The following is a 17164-nucleotide window of genomic DNA, read 5'->3' as shown; positions in this document are numbered from 1 at the left end:
CCTGTCAACTTTTACTCAAATTAGAATAAAAAAAGAAAGAATATTGCAAAGGAATTTAAGGTTGCTTATCAGCTGACTTTAAGAAGCTCTGGGGGCTCTGTGGTAAAGGAATTCAGCTGCCAACGAGAAGGTCGATGAGTCAAGCCCACTAGTGGCTCCATGGGAGGAAGTCAAGGCATCTGCTTCCGGGAGATGTAGAATCCAGGGAACCCTGCGGTGCAGTTCTCTGTTTATTCCAGGGTCATCAGAAGCTGTCATTTTGACTTGGTAGCAGTGGGTTCTTTTGGGGGTTGACCTTCTGACTTTAAAATAGAGAAAGTATCCTGTACTATCTAGATTATACAGTGAAACCACACGCAAATGAGGAGCATATGAGATACACTGAAGCACAGAGAGAGAGCCTTTGAAGATAGAGAAGGGAGCTAGGAACCACCGAATGGGAAAGGTCCTCTCTTACTCCCTTCTGTTGTCTAGGCAGGTGGAGCTCAGTCTCTCCATCCATCATCCTGGTCCAAGTCATCATCATCTCTTACCTAGATACTTGAGGCACCCTCCTTACCGGCCCCCTACATAGAAATGCCCTTATCCCAAGGACCTTCCCCACAACAGTCAGACTCAGAGAAAAAGGATCTAAAAAAGATTAGGGGGAGTGGGTTGCACAGTTTAAAGAATGCCATCAGTGTCCATGTACAGATAGCTGAGAGATGTGTTCTGTTACGTATCTTTTCATGACAATGAAAAAAATAAGGATGTCTGGGATTTTTTTTATTCTCTGACTTAAGAACCTTTCAAAAGCCCGTCCTTTCAGAGGCTCCTGGAACAATGCTCAGCACTTCCTTTATTTGCTTAGCAAATGTGCTGTGAACTGAGCACATGCTTGAGGCCAGATAATGTGTTAGGAGCCGGAGAGAAAACTCAGTACAGCAGACAAATATTCACGCTCTTGACTTACCTATTAGAAAAAGAGAGAGAGAAAAAAAAAAGAGAATAGAATATATGTGTAGGTAGCATGTTGTTGATAATAATTACTGTGAATAAAATAGGTAGGGTCTGGGAAGCAGAAGAAATGTAGTTTTAAATAGGTTAGTCAGGTGATATGTATAGAAAAGCCTGGAAGAGGTGAGGGAACAAGCTTTGTGGATTTTTAGGGGAAGGGAGCTTGAGGCTAACAGAGGTAACAGCAGTGAGAGGCCCAGGGGTACCGTGTGTCTGTAATGTTCTTGAAGGAACACAGAGGCCAGTGTGGCTGGAGCAGAGTGAATGAGGCTGACCAAGAGAAGGAGGTGACAGTGGAGAGGGAAGGGGAGATAAGTATTCTGGGCCTCAGTTCTTTCATCTGTGAAATGATGATCTTAAGATGGTGCTTCTCCTGCACTGCAATCCCAGAGGTATGTGGTTCAAATCCACCAGATGCTCTGCTGGAGAAGGAGGGGGCAATCTCCTCCTGTACCAGTCAGATCTGATTTGATGGTACACGTAAAAATAATATAATAAAAATTTAAAAAAAGAAAAAGAAAAAAAAAGATGGTGCTTCTTTCTCAGTGCAAATCTAGCAGCAGCTCCTCCAGAGGAGGATGAGGAGTCATCTATTCCCATGCAATTTACAGTCTCCAGAAATCCCTGGAGGGTCAGCTGTGCTTCGGTTCCTACAGCTCAGCCTTGATATCTACAGAGTTGGTATGAAGATGGTTGCTGTGTTGTTGTTGTTGATTGTCATCGAGTCGAGCACGACTCTAGCGACCCTGTGAACAAAAGACCTGAATCTTTTTTAGAACTATGGTCGTTTATCAAAGTTCATAGAGCTTCCAGAGGCATGTTGTTTAGGAAGTGGATGCCACTCCTGCTTCCAAACCTGTCTTAAACTGGGATCTTCGCCAAACACTGTCCACCATGGGTAACTGTTGTTGTTGTTGTTATGTGCCGTTGAGTCGTTTCCGACTCATAGCGACCCTATGCACAACAGCCCTAAACCCTGCTCTATCCTGCGCCAACCGCACCACCTCTGACACACCCATCCCGATTACCCCAGTCACCGAATCAATCCATCTCATAGAGGGCCTTCCCCTCCTGCGCTGTCCCTCTCCAAGGACCCGTCCCTCCTGGCAACATGTCCAAAGTATGTCAGATGAAGCCCCAGAATCCTTGCCTCCAAGGAGTAGCTTGGTTTAATCCTCTTCAAGATGAATCTGTTTTCCTGGCAGTCCATGGTACATTCAGTACCCTTCTCCAGTGCGCCTGATACAGGCCATGGTATTTGCAATCGCTTGTTATGCATCTGAGAGTTGAACAATGACTAGGGAGAACAGAAGGAGAGTGGATGCTTTTGAGCTGTGGTGCTTTGGTGCTGGGTAACTGTTAGATGCCTTCAAATCTAGTAAGGATCCATATCGACCCTATAAACCGCAGATCTGGACTCTGTCCTATCCTGTGGGGCTCTCACAATCTCTGACACACTCAAGCCCATTGCTGCAGTCACTGTGTCAATCCATTGGTTGATGATCTTCCTCTCTTTCACCAACCCTCCACCTTTGCAAGCATGATGTCTCTCTATAAGGAATAGCTTCTCCAGCAACATCCCCAAAGTATGTGAGACAATATCATCTTTGCCTCCATGGGACAGTCTAGCTGGACCTTTTCCAAGACATATCTGTTGCTTCTTTTGGCTGTCCATGGGATATTCAGCACTCTTCTCCAACACCACAGTTCAAAAGCATCAATTCTTCTGTCATCTTATTCATTGTCCGGCTCTCAGATGCATAACAAATGACTGAAAAGGCCTGAATCAGGCGCACCTTAATCCTCAAATTCTCCTTATGCTCCTCAATAATTTGGAGAGATCCCAGATTACAGAATTTCCCATGGAATATGTCTCTTGGTCTCCTGAATGCTGGTGCCAAAATGTTGTGTACCATCGAGTTTGAACTGACCCTCCAGCAGGTTTTCAGAGGCAGTAATTGCACAGTCGCACAAAAGGACGATTGCCCATGCTTCTCCTGCGGAGCCTTCGGGATTGCAGTGCAGGTTCTTACCATTAGGCCACCAGAGCTCCCTGTATTGATTACTACTAGTAGTTATTACTATCATGGAAATTCTGTTGGCCTAATAGACAAGGAGGTGTGCTGCGACCTCAAAGGCAAGTGATTTGAGACCACAAGCTGCTCCATGGGTGAAAAATGAGCAGTCTCCTCCTGTGCGAGTTACAGCCTCTGACAACCTGCGGGACAGTCATCTATGAGTCTTGTTGAAACTGGACCCTGCATTGCTGGAGAGTGAGCAGCTCAGACTAGAAGGGAGCTTAGGGAGATGTGGTGGCCTACTGACAAGAAGCTGCGCTGCAATCTTGAAGGCACACCGTTCGAATCCACCAGATATTCTGGAGAAGGAGGGCCAATCTCCGCCTGTGCCAGTCGGATCCGATTCCACCGAACGTATCAAGTTTAAAAAAAATAAGGGGGGGTGGGGGGAGAGCTCGTGAGAGTGCATGATCAGCCTCCGCCGCTAGGGCGCAGCAGCGAGTCCGGCCGCGCTCAGACCACCGGGTCAGATGAGGTGAGAGCGGTTTTGGCGCCGCCCGCCGCCCTGGCAGCCGCCGCGCCGGCTCTGGCAGCCCCGGTACACACCACGGCCACGTGAGCACCCGATTTTGGCGCCGACCCAGCACTGTGAGTCCTCTGAATCCCTGCGCATGCCTTGGTGCCTGCCAGGACCACCCTTCCTTCCTTCCTTTCCATGGACTCTGGGGGCGGGTAATGAGTGGCCTTCTGGTCCCACTTTCCAGCCTTTGCCCTGATACAGTTACAAAAGGGATGCACATGGGATGAGAGTTGGGGATCAAGAGGAATCCCCAGGGACCCAGGAAGCCCCTTCCTATAAACAGTGCATTGTAATTAAAAAAAATATTTAGAAAATATATAAAATATATTGTTAAATATTTTAATTGCCAACCCCCTCCTCTGCAATTGAAAATGTTGATAGTTGCAAACCACCAGCCACTCCATAGGAGGTGCTTCTGAAAGGGTTTACATTCTTGGAAAGCCTGTGGGGACAGTTATGTATTTCTATGTCTGAATTTACTCCACAGCAGGTGAATTTGATACATCAAATATACACATATTTATCCTACAATTAGCAGCATCATGATAGATGGTGAAGAGATTGAGATTGTTAACAGCTTCCGTTTGCTTGGCTCCACAGTCAACACTCTTTGTACCAGCAGCCAGGAATCAAAAGACTAATTGTATTGGGAAAATCTGCTGTCAGGGACTGCTTAAGAGTACTGAAGAGCAATGACGTCAGCCTGGAGACTAAGGTGTGCCTGATCCAGACGATGGTCTTTGCAATTACTTGCTATGCATCAGAAATCTGGACAATGACTAAGGCTGATAGAGGGAGGATTGATGCCTTTGAGTTGTGGTGCTGGAGAAGAGTATGGAATATACCATGGGCTGCTAGGAGAACAGACAGTTTCATCCTGGAGAGGGTGAAACCAGGCTGCTCCTTGTAGGCAGGGATCCTGACGTACTTTGGGCATGTTGCAAGGAGGGACCAGTCCTTAGAGAAGGATATCATGCTTAGAAGGGTGGAGGGACAGCGCAAGAGAGGAAGAGCCTGGATGGGATGGGTTGATTCAGTGACTGGGGTAATAGGGGTAGGTGTGTCAGAGACAATGAAATTGTTAAGACAGAGCAGGGTCAGGGTGCTCTGGTGGCCTAGTGGCAAGAAGCCACGCTGCATTCCCAAAAGCACATGGTTCGAATTCACTTGATGATCTGTTGAAGAAGGAAGAGCAATCTCCTTCTGTGCCAGTTGGATCTGTTTCGATGGTACACAACAAGAAAACAAACATAGAGCAGGGTTCAGAGATGTTTAGCATTTGCTAAAGAAGGTCAAGGACTGTGGTCTTCGATATGGATTGAAGCTTAACACCAAGAAGGCAAAAATTCTCACCACTGGGCCAATTGGCAGCACTATGATAGATGGAGAAAAGTTTGAGGTTGTTAATAATTTCATCATACTCAGAGCCATAAACAACACTCTTGGCACCAGCAGCTAGGAAATCAAAAGATAAATTGCCTTGGGGAAGTCTGCTGTCAGGGTCCTCTCGACAGTGCTGAAGAGCAACAGTGTCAGTCTAGAGACTAGGGTTTGCCTGATCCAGACATGGTCTTCCCAGTTACTTGCTATGCATCTGAGAGCTGGACAATGTCTAAGGGTGACAGAAGAAGAATCAATGCCTTTGAGGTTGTGGTGCTGGAGAAGAGTATTGAATAAGCCATGGACTGTCAAGAAAACAAACAGATCTGTCTTGGAGAGGATGAAACCAAGTTTCCCCTTGTAGGCAAGGATTTTAAAGTTCCATCTCACATACTTTGGGCATGTGGCCAGGAGTGACCAGTCTTTGGAGAAGGACTTCATGCTTGGAAGAGTAGAGGAACAGCACAGGAGAAGGTGACCCTGCACGAGATGGATTGACACAGTAACTGGAGCAATGGGAGCAGGTGTGTTGGAGCTCAGAATAAGGCAGGGTTCAGAGCTATTGCGCATAAGGCTGCTATGAGTCGCAGGTAACTCGACAGTATGTAATAACAAAAACAGCAAAAAATCAGATGAAAGGAGTTTGTCCATCCTTCTCCTGAAGAGCAGCTGGTGGATTCAAACCAAGTGCCTTTGAGATTGCAGTGCAGTTTCTTTCCACTAGGCCGTATATATTGTAAAATAATATATCCACTAAAAAGATATCTAATCTATGATAAACTAATATGTGTATATCTATTGATGCAGCATTATTAGTTAAAACAATATAAGTAACTGAGTGAAAGCCTCTTTTGGTTTTTCTTCTTTAATTACTTAATCATTTTATAAAAAAATTCATAGGTACTACTTAGCACAATATTATAACTAAAACACTCAGGAGGGTTTTTTTTTCTTTTTTTTGTCAAAAACAGTAACTAGAAAACATCTGAGCCAATGGAAACCATAGCTTGTGGCTGGTGTGGATGGATCTTCAGTGTAATTGTGTAATAACGACAGCAGCTCTGCCCAGAGCACATTAGTTGGTTCAAAAAATAATAAGCATAGTTTTAGCTTTGCATGTACACTGGCCTGTGCAATACATTTTTGTGGCTATCACTAACGCCAGTGATATTTTTATAAAGAGAATACATGTCTGCTGAAACACTCCACAAAAATGTTATAGATGGTCATTTTGGTGTCACTCCCTCTGTCACTGTCACCTGGTATGGCCCACACGCCCTACACCCTCCCAGTGATGCCACTGTCTTTTCTTACTTCCTGCCTGAACAAATTAATTGTTTTCTCAGTCATCTTTTGTGGCTTTGGCTTCATAGACCTCAGCTAACAGCCAGGAGGTTCTGTCTTCTGAACAGATCTGAGTAGTTACCACCCTTCAGTAACTCCTTACCATGGCATATAAAGGTCTTTCATGATGAGCCTGTGGCCGTTTCATTCTGCTCTTTCCTCAGATGCTAAACTCCAGGCATCTTCAGATACTTCAGGCTATTTTCTATCCTGCAGTGCTTCCCTCCTAAGCCTCTGTGCCTTGCTAAATCTTATTCATGCTGTGCCTTTACTCCAACTCTGTGACACTGCTCAGGCCTCCTGCGTGTCCCTCAATACACCTGATCACAGCAAGGCTTCCTGTCTCCACCTGTCTTCCTCTTGTAGTGACCATCCAATTTCCTCCCTTGAGACAGAAAAGTCACCCCCTATCACTGTTTGTTGCAGACTGAATGTAAAATAATATGTAACCTTTACATGATGTTAATTCCACACATGGCATTGCTCTGGGTACTTAGCATGCTTAATGAATGCAATCCAGTGCATGAAACCTGGCATGGCTGCGTTTTCATTGACTATTATCTGTCACTGAGTTGCTTGTGACTCATAGTGACCCTATGTACAACAGCCCTGAAACCTGCTCTATCCTGTGCCAACCTTATTTTTTCTGACGCACCTATCCCTCATCACCCCAGTCACCGGATCAATCTATCTCATTGAAGTTCTTTCTCTCTTGCACTGTCCCTCCACCCCAAGCATGATGTCCCTCTCCAAGGACTGGTTCCTCCTTGCAACATGCCCAATGTACTTCAGACGAAGCTTCAGAATCCTCATCTCCAAGGAGTAGCCTGGCTTCACTCTCTACAAGACAAACTTGTTTGTTCTCCTAACAGTCTATGGTATATTCAATACTCTTCTCCAGCACCACAGCTCAAAGGCATCAATTCTCCTATAATTCCTAGTCATTGTCCAGCTTTCTAATACATAGCATGTAACTGTGAAAACCATGGCCTGGATCAGACGCACCCTAGTCTCTAGACTGATGGTGTTGCTCTTCAGTACTTTGGAGATGTTAACATGCTTAAATTCATACAATCCAATGCATGGCTGCCTTTTCATTGACTAGCACAGAAAGAAAATGTTCATCTAGTTAGCTTGCTGTGAATGAACTTGCTCCAGTGCCATACAGTGGACTGCTTTTTAAAACAAAAACAAAACCAACCCTTGATATTTCTTATTTGAGTAAAAGTTTACAAATTATATTGGATTGTCACTCAGTCATTCAGACATTTTGTCGTATAGGTTTAATCACAATTGATTCAAATATACCTCATTGCTGTGAACTTGGATGTTGCAGACCAAGGGTAAAGTATTTTTATTAATAATAAGACAGACAACCAGAAATGAAACAGAACAGAGAGGGTAAAGACAGGGGGTCAGCAGTTCCCATGACTGAAGGCCACAAGCCGTGCCTCTCTGAGTATTTATTGAGAATCATAGGGAAGGTAAATGAAGGAAAATATTTTTCTTTTTTTTTGTGATCAGGAAAATCTTAGGGGAGTAGAAAACAAAACCAAGAGATCATGGGGAAGTCTTTTGCAGATAAGGCCAAGTTCCTCTCTACTGTTTATTTTATGCTTGTCTCAGGGACAGATTCAGTAAATACAAACTAAGAATAATGTTGACTCTTAGGGAATGCCTTAGTGCCACAGGGTGAATTCCAGCTTGTATTAAGCCTCCCACATATCCTGATATAGAATTTGGTTTATTATTAATATTAACATTTGATATTTGGCTTCCCGCACTTGGAACCAACTCATCACTTACCTTTCAGTAGGTCTTCTGAGACTGTAAATCACATGGGAGAACATCCTTCTTTCTCCCAAGCAGCCTCTAGTGGATTGATTAATTCATTTAGTACAATGTCTGATCAAATTCATATTGTAGATTGCCTTTCCCTTCACTCATGTATTGCTTTTATATGACTTTTATGGCATGATCTTAGAACTTCCTCCAAAAGAATGAGTGATACTATGCAAATAAGATGCCTGTGGCCCATTAAGGAGACCAGATAGCTTGCTAATAATGTCAGTAAGGTACATGGTCCCCTTGTGGTGCTGCTGTTTTTCTTAGGTGACATTGACTCGTTTTTGAGCTGCAGTGGCCTCAGGTACAGCAGAACTGGTCAGTGTTTGGCATCCTGATAGGTTTAAAATGAGCCCTCACAGTGTCAGAAAGTGAGAAGGCACTTCACTATCCTAAAAAAAAAAAGAAGAGCTAGAAGTGGAGCACATGCTTTCACTCAGGGATCCCTGTGCTAAGAAACTCCTAGATTCCAGAAACAGGGAAAGCTCTAGCAGCAGAGGCTTCTGAGATGCAGATGCTAAGAAACAGCAGCGGTAAAGGCAGTGGAACTAGCAGACTGACAGGAGATCAAGAGGTGGGATTCCTGACCCACAGAACAAGAGAGCTGAGTGTCTTTGTACCAAGGCCACTGGCAGAGTGAGGTGTCCCCAGGCACCTCCTGGTAGAGCTAACACTTGCCTGAACTTGACAGAGAGACTGAGGAAGCTTCTAGTTTAAGGATCTATTTAGAGGTATATCTAGGAATATGAGTGCCCAGGAGCAACCTCCTAAGTTTTTGTTTTCTCTCATTCTTCTCTTCCAACCACCTGCCTCATCAAAAGTGTGTATGTGTGAGTGAGTCTCTGGCAGACCTTGTCTGGTGTCCTTGAACTTGTGCCTGTGGACTTGTGCTTCTGTACCCTCTTTGCAACGGGAGGGCCAGAGCCTTGCCTTTACACAGTAAACAAGAGGCTGTCCTGAGAACTGTATCCAGAGTTATAATTTGTTACCTCCCTAATAAACTGTGAATATGGTTTGTGACTTCTGTGTGTCATTGCAACAAATTAAGGAACACAGGGGAGAAGTAGAGTACTGGAAGAGACGACTGGTGTTAGCACTCCTGAAACAGTTGGAGGTTGGACTTATGCCTGACCTCTGCCTCCTAACAGTCTTGAGCTCTTGATGTTTATAATTTGGCTCCTCCCCACTAGTGACGAGCTCTGGTGGTGCAGTGGATGAAGAGTTGTTGATGTAAAGTGGAGGTTCTACTACACCAGCCAGCTGTTCAGGAGAAAAATGTGACTGCTGGTCGGCAATTATTACATCCACTGCCAAACTGAGTCGATTCTGAATCACTGCGACCCCTCCGTTGGTTTGTGAGGCTATAAATCTTCATGTGGAGGTCAATTCTAATTTAGATGGGTAGTCTCCTAGGTAGTTACAGCCCTGGACATCTTAAGGGACAGTCCTACTCTGCCCCGTATGGTGGCTATGAGTCTCAGCAACAGTAAATTTAAGTTCCACTTGTGAAGTTAGACAATGAGATTTGGAAGAGGCTGGCTGCAGCAGTCAGCTCTTGATGTGGCAAGAATTCTTGATGCCGGATCTCCAGCCATTTTTACACCCAGGCACTAAGTGGACGAGCTTGGGCTTGAACAGGATATTTTAGTTTCCAAAAAACAAACCTGGAAGGAAGGGGAAAAGGATCTCAGAGAAGGAAAATGCAGGTAGGACGTGATCTGTGTGCTTTGCATCTAAGCATTTTCCTGTTGTCTTCTCATCTTGTTCCCAGGGAGTTCATTTGCTAGATTAGATTCAGAAAGAGCACTTGTAACTCCAAGTTTCTTGTGGAAGGAATCTCTGGGTACTGGAGAGCAGGCCTGGGCTGGTGGAGGGTCGCGCGTCCTCCTCGCCAAACTACAACTCCCAGGAGGCACCGGGCGCCCCCTAGCTCCGTGACGTCACGGCGGCAGAGGGCGCAAGCGGCTGGGCTCGCCCGGCCGGTCGACTGCTCGGGCGGTTCCGTTCGGACCCCAGCCCCGCGGTAAGTGGAGCAGCCTACGCAGACCGACCCTGCCCACCGAGGTGCCACATCGCGCGGCCGCTTCCTCCGTCTTTGCGCGGGAGTTGCGCGCAGATGGTGGTCGAGGCGTTGGCATCTACCATATGGGGGCAGCGGGCGAGGGGGGGGGGCGACCTGGGTCGAACTAAGTGGCCCCGCGAAGCTGGAAAGCGGAGGAGGACACTGGGCTGCAGCTTTGGTGCAGCTGGGCCCGGGGCGCCCAGTGCTGGCTGGCGCACGTAACGTAGGCCAGCCCAGGGCGTGGGTATAAAGACGCTGGGGAGGGGTCAGCCCCGCCTCCCCCCAAGCGAGGATGGGTGTCCAAGGGCCCACTGGAGGGGGCTAGGTGTTCGCACTGGCCAGAGCCGAAGATCCGCTCTTCCCCGCGGACCTCTGATGGTGTCTCAGATTGAAGACTAACAGCCCAGGAAAAGCGGAGTTGCCTGGACTTGTCAGTACGTGTTAGGGGATGTGGTTGAAAGTGTAGGCAGAAATTGGCCAAGTCGGAAAACGTGGAAAGCTGGTGCGCGCCGCCTTGCCTCGGATCCTGACAACCCCTTCTTCCCTCATCCGCTAGATGGGAGCTGCACCCTGCTGGCTGAGCTGGTCAGCATCCTCCGGCCCTCGCCCTTGAAGTCAGAGAAGAGCCCTGCTCAACCCCCCTCTTTACCCCACTGCCTCCATCTGTCGGCGTCTTCAGCCTTAGGGCCACCTAGTTTGATCAAGGACCAGGACAATGCTACTGGCAACGGTCCTGGGGAGTGGTCCCCGGGGCGGGCCACCACTCCGGCCCCTACTGGGACCTGCACTTTCACTCCGATCTCGCTCTACGTCGGCCACAGACACACACCATGTGGAGATGGCCCGTGAGCGCTCGAAGACCGTCACCTCTTTCTACAACCAGTCCGCCATCGACGTGGCGGCTGAGAAGGTGTGCACATGGGGGTTGAGGTCCAGGGTCTGGAACTAGAGTAGGTGTTAAGGGAAGGGGTAAAGGCGATGGGGGCGGGGCGGATATTAGGATACTGGAATGTAGTGCTCAAGGCCCATCTGCCCTGCAGCCTTCAGTCCGTCTCACCCCGACGATGATGCTCTATTCTGGCCGCTCTCAGGATGGCAGCCACCTTCTGGTAGGATTCCTGCCCTTGTTATTTTTTTCACTTGGCCCCGGAGCTCTGTCCCCGCCACTGAAGTCCTGGATCTGCCTTTTCTCCCCTTTTACATTTAGAAAAGTGCCCGCTATCTCCAGCAAGAACTGCCAGTGCGAATCGCTCACCGCATCAAGGGCTTCCGAAGCCTTCCTTTCATCATTGGCTGCAACCCCACCATCCTGCACGTGGTAAGGTGCCTCCAAGGATATGTGTGTTTCTCTTGTAGGGAAGATCCCAGATCAGTGTGCCCGTCTCCTTGGGGCAAGTGGGGAGACAGATTTGCCTGGCAAAAAGGATTCCAGGGTCAAACAGGACTTAGCCTCCACTTTCAGTGACCAAAGTCACACTATTCATGGAGATTTGACAGGCCAACATCTGTAGGGGCTTCATTCAAGTGAATTGGGTGGGTAGTGGTCCCTACAAGCAGGCATGGGTAACTATTCACAGGCAGCCCTGTGACTCCCTTTCTCACTTCTTTGTAGCACGAGCTATACATCCGTGCCTTCCAGAAGCTGACAGACTTCCCTCCGGTGAGAGCCAGGCCAGGTTAGGGTGAGGGGCTGAGCTGTCAGAGCTGAGTGCGCGTGCTCACAACTCTGTCTACGGCCTGCAGATCAAGGACCAGACAGAAGAGGCCCAGTACTGCCAGCTGGTGCGACAGTTGCTGGATGATCATAAGGATGTGGTGACCCTCTTAGCGGAGGGCCTGCGTGAGAGCCGAAAGCACATAGAGGTCAGGGGCAGCCAGTGGCAGCCTAGGCCTGAGGGGAGAGGGGTTGGGAGAGGAACACTGAGTCTCTGAGGCTCAACTCTTTACCAGGATGAAAAGCTTGTCCGCTATTTCTTGGACAAGACACTGACTTCACGCCTGGGGATCCGCATGTTGGCTACACATCACCTGGCACTGCACGAGGACAAGGTGGGAAACTGGAACCAGGAGCCCAGCTGGAGTGTCAGGAGTGGGGAGAGGACGGGGCTCTAGGGCTTTCTTGAGCTAGGGACTTGGATCAAGGTCTGAAGGAAAGACTAAGGCACGTGGAGATGTCTGTCTCCTGATCTTAAACCTTTCTCTCTTGCCAGCCTGATTTTGTGGGAATCATCTGCACTCGCCTCTCACCAAAGAAGATCATTGAAAAATGGGTGGATTTTGCCAGGTAAGATCAGAATAGTCAAGGGGATTGACTTGGGTATAGAAGGAGCTTGGGACTGAGCCCTTGGCTGGTGCAGCGGTTTCAGCCTTGACATTTAATGATATTGTGGGCCGGCACCTACTTTGTGTTGGAGAGTTGTCCTGTGCATGTTACCGTGATTAATTATCAGCATCGCTGGCATTTATCCATTTGATGTCGGGAACATCTGCTTCCAGTTGGGAACCATCAAAATTGTCTCTTCTGGGGACATGTACTCTTTAGTTTATTGGAGAACCTCTGATCAAGGGGTACCTGAATGCTTGCTCTTGTCCATAGACGCCTGTGTGAGCACAAGTATGGCAACGCCCCCCGCGTCCGCATCAACGGGCACGTGGCGGCTCGTTTCCCCTTCATCCCTATGCCGCTGGACTACATCCTACCCGAGCTGCTCAAGAATGCCATGAGGTAGGCTGCTCAGATGTGGGAGAAGGGGGAGGCAGGAGGGAGGAGGGTGCCACCATCTAATGGGTCTATGCTCCCCCATACAGAGCTACAATGGAGAGTCACCTAGACACTCCTTACAATGTCCCAGATGTCGTCATCACCATCGCCAACAATGACATTGATCTTGTCATCAGGTTTGTTCTGTGTGGGAGCTCGGCTGGGTAGACAAGAGGTCACAGGCAGTTTCTGAAATGATACGATACGACCTTAATCCATACCTGCCGTACTCTGGAACTTGGTTAGGCTTTGACAAAATACTCTGGTCCTGAGATTTCCAGGAACTGGATATTAGTGAATCTAGCTTGCCCTGTCAGCTGAGGTTCTAGACTTGGGAAACAGGGTGGAGCAGGTAGGCAGGCCGACCTCACTATGTACTGCGATGAAGCCATGGCAGAACTGAGCCAGGCCTGTGTTACTGGCATCCTGCCAGGATTTCAGATCGGGGCGGGGGAATTGCTCACAAGGACCTGGACCGGGTCATGGACTACCACTTCACGACGGCCGAGGCCAGTACCCAGGATCCCCGGATCAGCCCCCTTTTTGGCCACATGGACATGCTCAGTGGAGGCCAGTCAGGACCCATGCATGGGTGAGGCCCCGCCTGGCCAGGGTGGAGGGGTGGGAAATTCCAGGGGGCTCAAACCTCTGAAGCCTCCTGTCCTGTCCTGTCCCCTGCCCACCTTCAGCTTTGGCTTCGGGCTGCCCACATCACGAGCCTACGCAGAATACCTCGGGGGCTCCCTGCGGCTGCAGTCCCTGCAGGGCATCGGCACGGATGTCTACCTGCGGCTCCGTCACATTGATGGCCGGGAGGAGAGCTTCCGCATCTGACCTGAGGCCTTGGCCTGCTTGCGGGCCCAGCCCGGGCCACTTACCCTGCTGGGACCTTCCAGGTCACGCAGGGGCCCAACCTGCTCCACCTGCTGCTGCGTCTTGGGTCTTAGGTCCCTTGGCAGTTGGATTTATGTGGAGCTGGGCACCTCCACCCTCAGTGGGGTTCACTGCTTCCCTGTCTTCCGTCCTTGAAGGGGGAAATGGGGAGCCCCTGAGGCCTCCAGCACCAGCTCCAGCATTCTTGCTCCTGGGGGACTCCCCACTTTGACCTGCTGTTTGTTATTAAAAGTTCACCTTTTGAATGCCCCCTTGGGCCCCGTGTGTGGGATAGGCAGGCGAGCCTTGGCTTCTGGCCCCACTCTGATTTCCTGGGTTCTTGGGTTTAACTTGTTCGTGTCCCAGCTGCTCTGTCCTGACAGACCAGGAGTGGAGGTGGCTGTGGTGGGATGTGTGGAGGCCTTTGTTTTATTGAGCACCTTTATGGGTCCTTGACAGTATTGAGAGTCTAGTTGGCCCAGCTCCAAGCCTCAGTTCTTGACTTTCTTTGCTACCAGTTGTCACAAGTTCTGGAGCTGAAGGTCACCAGACTGGGCAATCTCCTGAGCCATCTGATTCCTGAGCCTGAGTAAAGTTAAAAATACTGCCCGCCAGCTGTGTCTGCCTCCGCCAGGGAAAGGAACACATACAGTAATTTCCTGGCAGGTCCCAGCAAGGACTGGGTGCCCCATGCAGGAAGGTGGGGCCCTGGGAAGGGGCCAGGGAGTTGGGCAAAAGAAAAGTGCCCAAGATAGACAGCAGATAGATTCAAGGTTACACTTGAGGCGCAATTTCCTGATAGGTTTCAGGTGGAGGCATCTTGCCCGGGAAGGAGCAGACAGGCCCTCGGGCTTGTCTGGTGGCACTGGGAAGGCTTCCCTCTGCCTCTTTTTGCCTTCACATCTTTGAGCTCCAACTGCTGACTTTGTAAGGTGGCTTGAGACCTAGTCCATTTCCCACTCTTTGGGATGATGGGTAGTAGGGGACTAAGAAGAGGCAAGAAATTTTATCTGAAGGTCAGATGGCAGGTGGTGGGTAACCACATGATTTGCTGGCCTGTAAAACCTGCTTACGGAGCAGGGGTGAGGATGGAGAAATGGGCAACCATCAGAGGGGCAGGGCCTTGCCTTGCCTGGGAAGCCATGAAGCCACGAGCAGCTTTTAAACTCAGAGGGGTTTGCTCTGGCTGGAACCTCTAGCAGCAGACCCTGAGAAGATTGGTAGCATGGTGATCTACTAAGAGTGGGCTCCCAGGAAGACAGGAAGTGGGGAGAGGATGAAATCTCAAGCAACAGTAGAGCCAGGAGCTCTGGTGGCCTAGCGGCAAGAAGCTGCATTGCAATCTCAAAGGTGCATGGTTTGAATTCACCAGATGCTCCACTGGAGGAGGGGCAATCTCTTCCTGTGCCAGTTGGACAAGGGGTGGGCAGGGAGAGGGGAGAAGAGCCAGTAAGTTATTTGGTAGAGTGGAAAGTAAGAGAGCTAGGCTCGCCAGCAGTGATGAATTACTCCACTTGACAGCCATTCCTTAAATGGCTAGGAGAAGCGGGAGCAGTAGACCTAAATTCTCAGGTTGAGACCTTTTCAGAATTTCTAATTCTTTTGGTAAAACAGATAGTTTTCCAAAGAACAGCCTCAGGTGCTGGCTAGTCTTTGGAAATACATAAAAGGGAACTGAAGCACATAAGGAAAGATCTCGAGGGATCTGGACAGATACCTCCACAGGCCAGAAGGAAGAGTCATATTGACATATTATTAGAATCAGTGGTAGGTGGGAGGGCCTAAGACTAAGGAGGCTGAGGCTATAACCCTGATTAGGGATTTGCCAAAGCTAGTCTAATCCTTACCTAGAAAAGACAGCACCAGTAACTGACTGTGGCCAGATAAGTCAAAACTGAGGCACCCAAAGTAGAAAAAGTGGGCGAAACCTTAACCTTTAAGACTGGCTGGGGAAGAGCCGCCGTAATTTTACTTATTTTTTTATGCATGTTTTTTTGTTATTTCTTAACTGACAGACTCTTCCATTTCCCCAAAGCCACATTACCAGCACTTCCCAGATCCACCTCCGTAACCAGCTGGTATTTCCTCATCAGTAAGCTGAGCCCCGTCATTGGTCCTTGAGCATTCTACCTCTTTCCGGATTCTTTTTAAGCCTAGTAACCAAATTATATAGGAAAGAAAGAGAACTGCTGAAACCCAAACTCCTTGCCATTGAGTCAATTGGGACTCACATGTCTCTATGCCATTGAGAGCTGTCAAGGTTGTTAAAAGTTACAGAGCAAAGGTAACATTTTGTTAACATGCTTGGATGGTAGCCGAAAAGCATGGGGCTGCGGAAGAAAGGTCTGCTCCTAGAAAACTAAGTCACTGAAAACTCTATAATAGAGTTCTGACCCATGAAGTTGCCATGATTCAGCCAACGTTTTTATGTACAGTGTGGATATACACAAATCTGGTTACATTACCCAAGCTGAGAGAACGAGCGGCCATGACAAGGTCCAGATCTCTGCTTTTTTCTGTTGTTTTGAGACTTAGTGGATGGCATTTAACACCACTCCAGGATTAAGGGAGTTTGGGGGAGTAGTCCTCAGAGTTGTGCTGCTAAACCAAAAGTCACACCTGACGGTTCTCAAATCCCAGCCCCCTGAGGGAGAAAGATGGGCTGTCTTGTCCAGGGAGATTTACAGCCTCAGAAACCCACTGGAAGATTTGCGATGGGCGGGTTCTGATCTAAGGGCAAGGAGTTAATCCCGAGAGTGAGGTCAGATTTCAGAATTCCTGACTTCCCTGTAACGACTGCTAGCACTGATTCTGGAGATAACCGGATTTTTGGGGGGGTGGGGCGGGGAGACACGCTGAGCCTTTTAGAAAAGCTTTAGTCTAGTGACTTGCTGACCCTTCCTGGACATACCAGCCCTGTTTCTCAATTTTATCGTCGTCTCAGCTGAACAAGAAAGAATCTAACTTAGTCTTCAAAAAAAAAAAAAAAAAGGATCAGCAGCGCTAGGCTGGGAGACGTAGGCAGTGTTGGGAGAGAGGAGTTAATTCCAGTCTAAGCGAGACCTAAAACCCAGAAGGAAATCTACACTGACATTCTCCAGTCACAGCCACTGGTGAGTGGCACATCTCTGGTTCTGGGCACATCTTGGCTTCCCCAGGCACCAAGGCCTTTAAAAAGATTAAGCTGTGTCATTAGATAAAAGAATCTTTCTCCTTTCTTCAACTCCAGGGTGCAGCCCTATTTCTATAAGGAAGCCGGGAAACTAGCACTGTGAATGTCCAGCTCACCCAGCACCGCGGAGACG

At 48.5% G+C, this 17164-nt stretch overlaps 1 protein-coding gene across 2 annotated transcripts; it reads left to right on the top strand.

Annotated features, from left to right (window-relative positions):
• Nucleotides 1–10940: 10940 nt before the first annotated feature.
• On the top strand, nt 10941–14159 carry BCKDK (branched chain ketoacid dehydrogenase kinase). 2 transcript variants are annotated; one of them, XM_006896500.1, is made up of 11 exons: nt 10941–11135; nt 11266–11334; nt 11433–11543; nt 11838–11885; nt 11969–12088; nt 12176–12274; nt 12436–12509; nt 12822–12950; nt 13034–13123; nt 13420–13578; nt 13676–14159. In XM_006896500.1, the coding sequence occupies exons 1-11, from the start codon at nt 10941–10943 to the stop codon at nt 13818–13820; spliced, it is 1239 nt and encodes a 412-aa protein (XP_006896562.1). In that variant the 3' UTR covers nt 13821–14159. The 2 variants fall into 2 exon arrangements, with proteins under 2 accessions (XP_006896562.1, XP_006896563.1); XM_006896501.1 differs by lacking the exon at nt 13034–13123 and having other exon boundaries at nt 13420–14129.
• Nucleotides 14160–17164: the final 3005 nt, after the last annotated feature.

Source organism: Elephantulus edwardii, unplaced genomic scaffold (genome assembly GCF_000299155.1).
Source record: "Elephantulus edwardii isolate Elephantulus edwardi_28Jun2011 unplaced genomic scaffold, EleEdw1.0 scaffold00186, whole genome shotgun sequence".
In the NCBI taxonomy this organism is placed as follows: Eukaryota; Metazoa; Chordata; class Mammalia; order Macroscelidea; family Macroscelididae; genus Elephantulus; species Elephantulus edwardii.
This window is presented reverse-complemented; position numbering and strand designations above follow the sequence as displayed.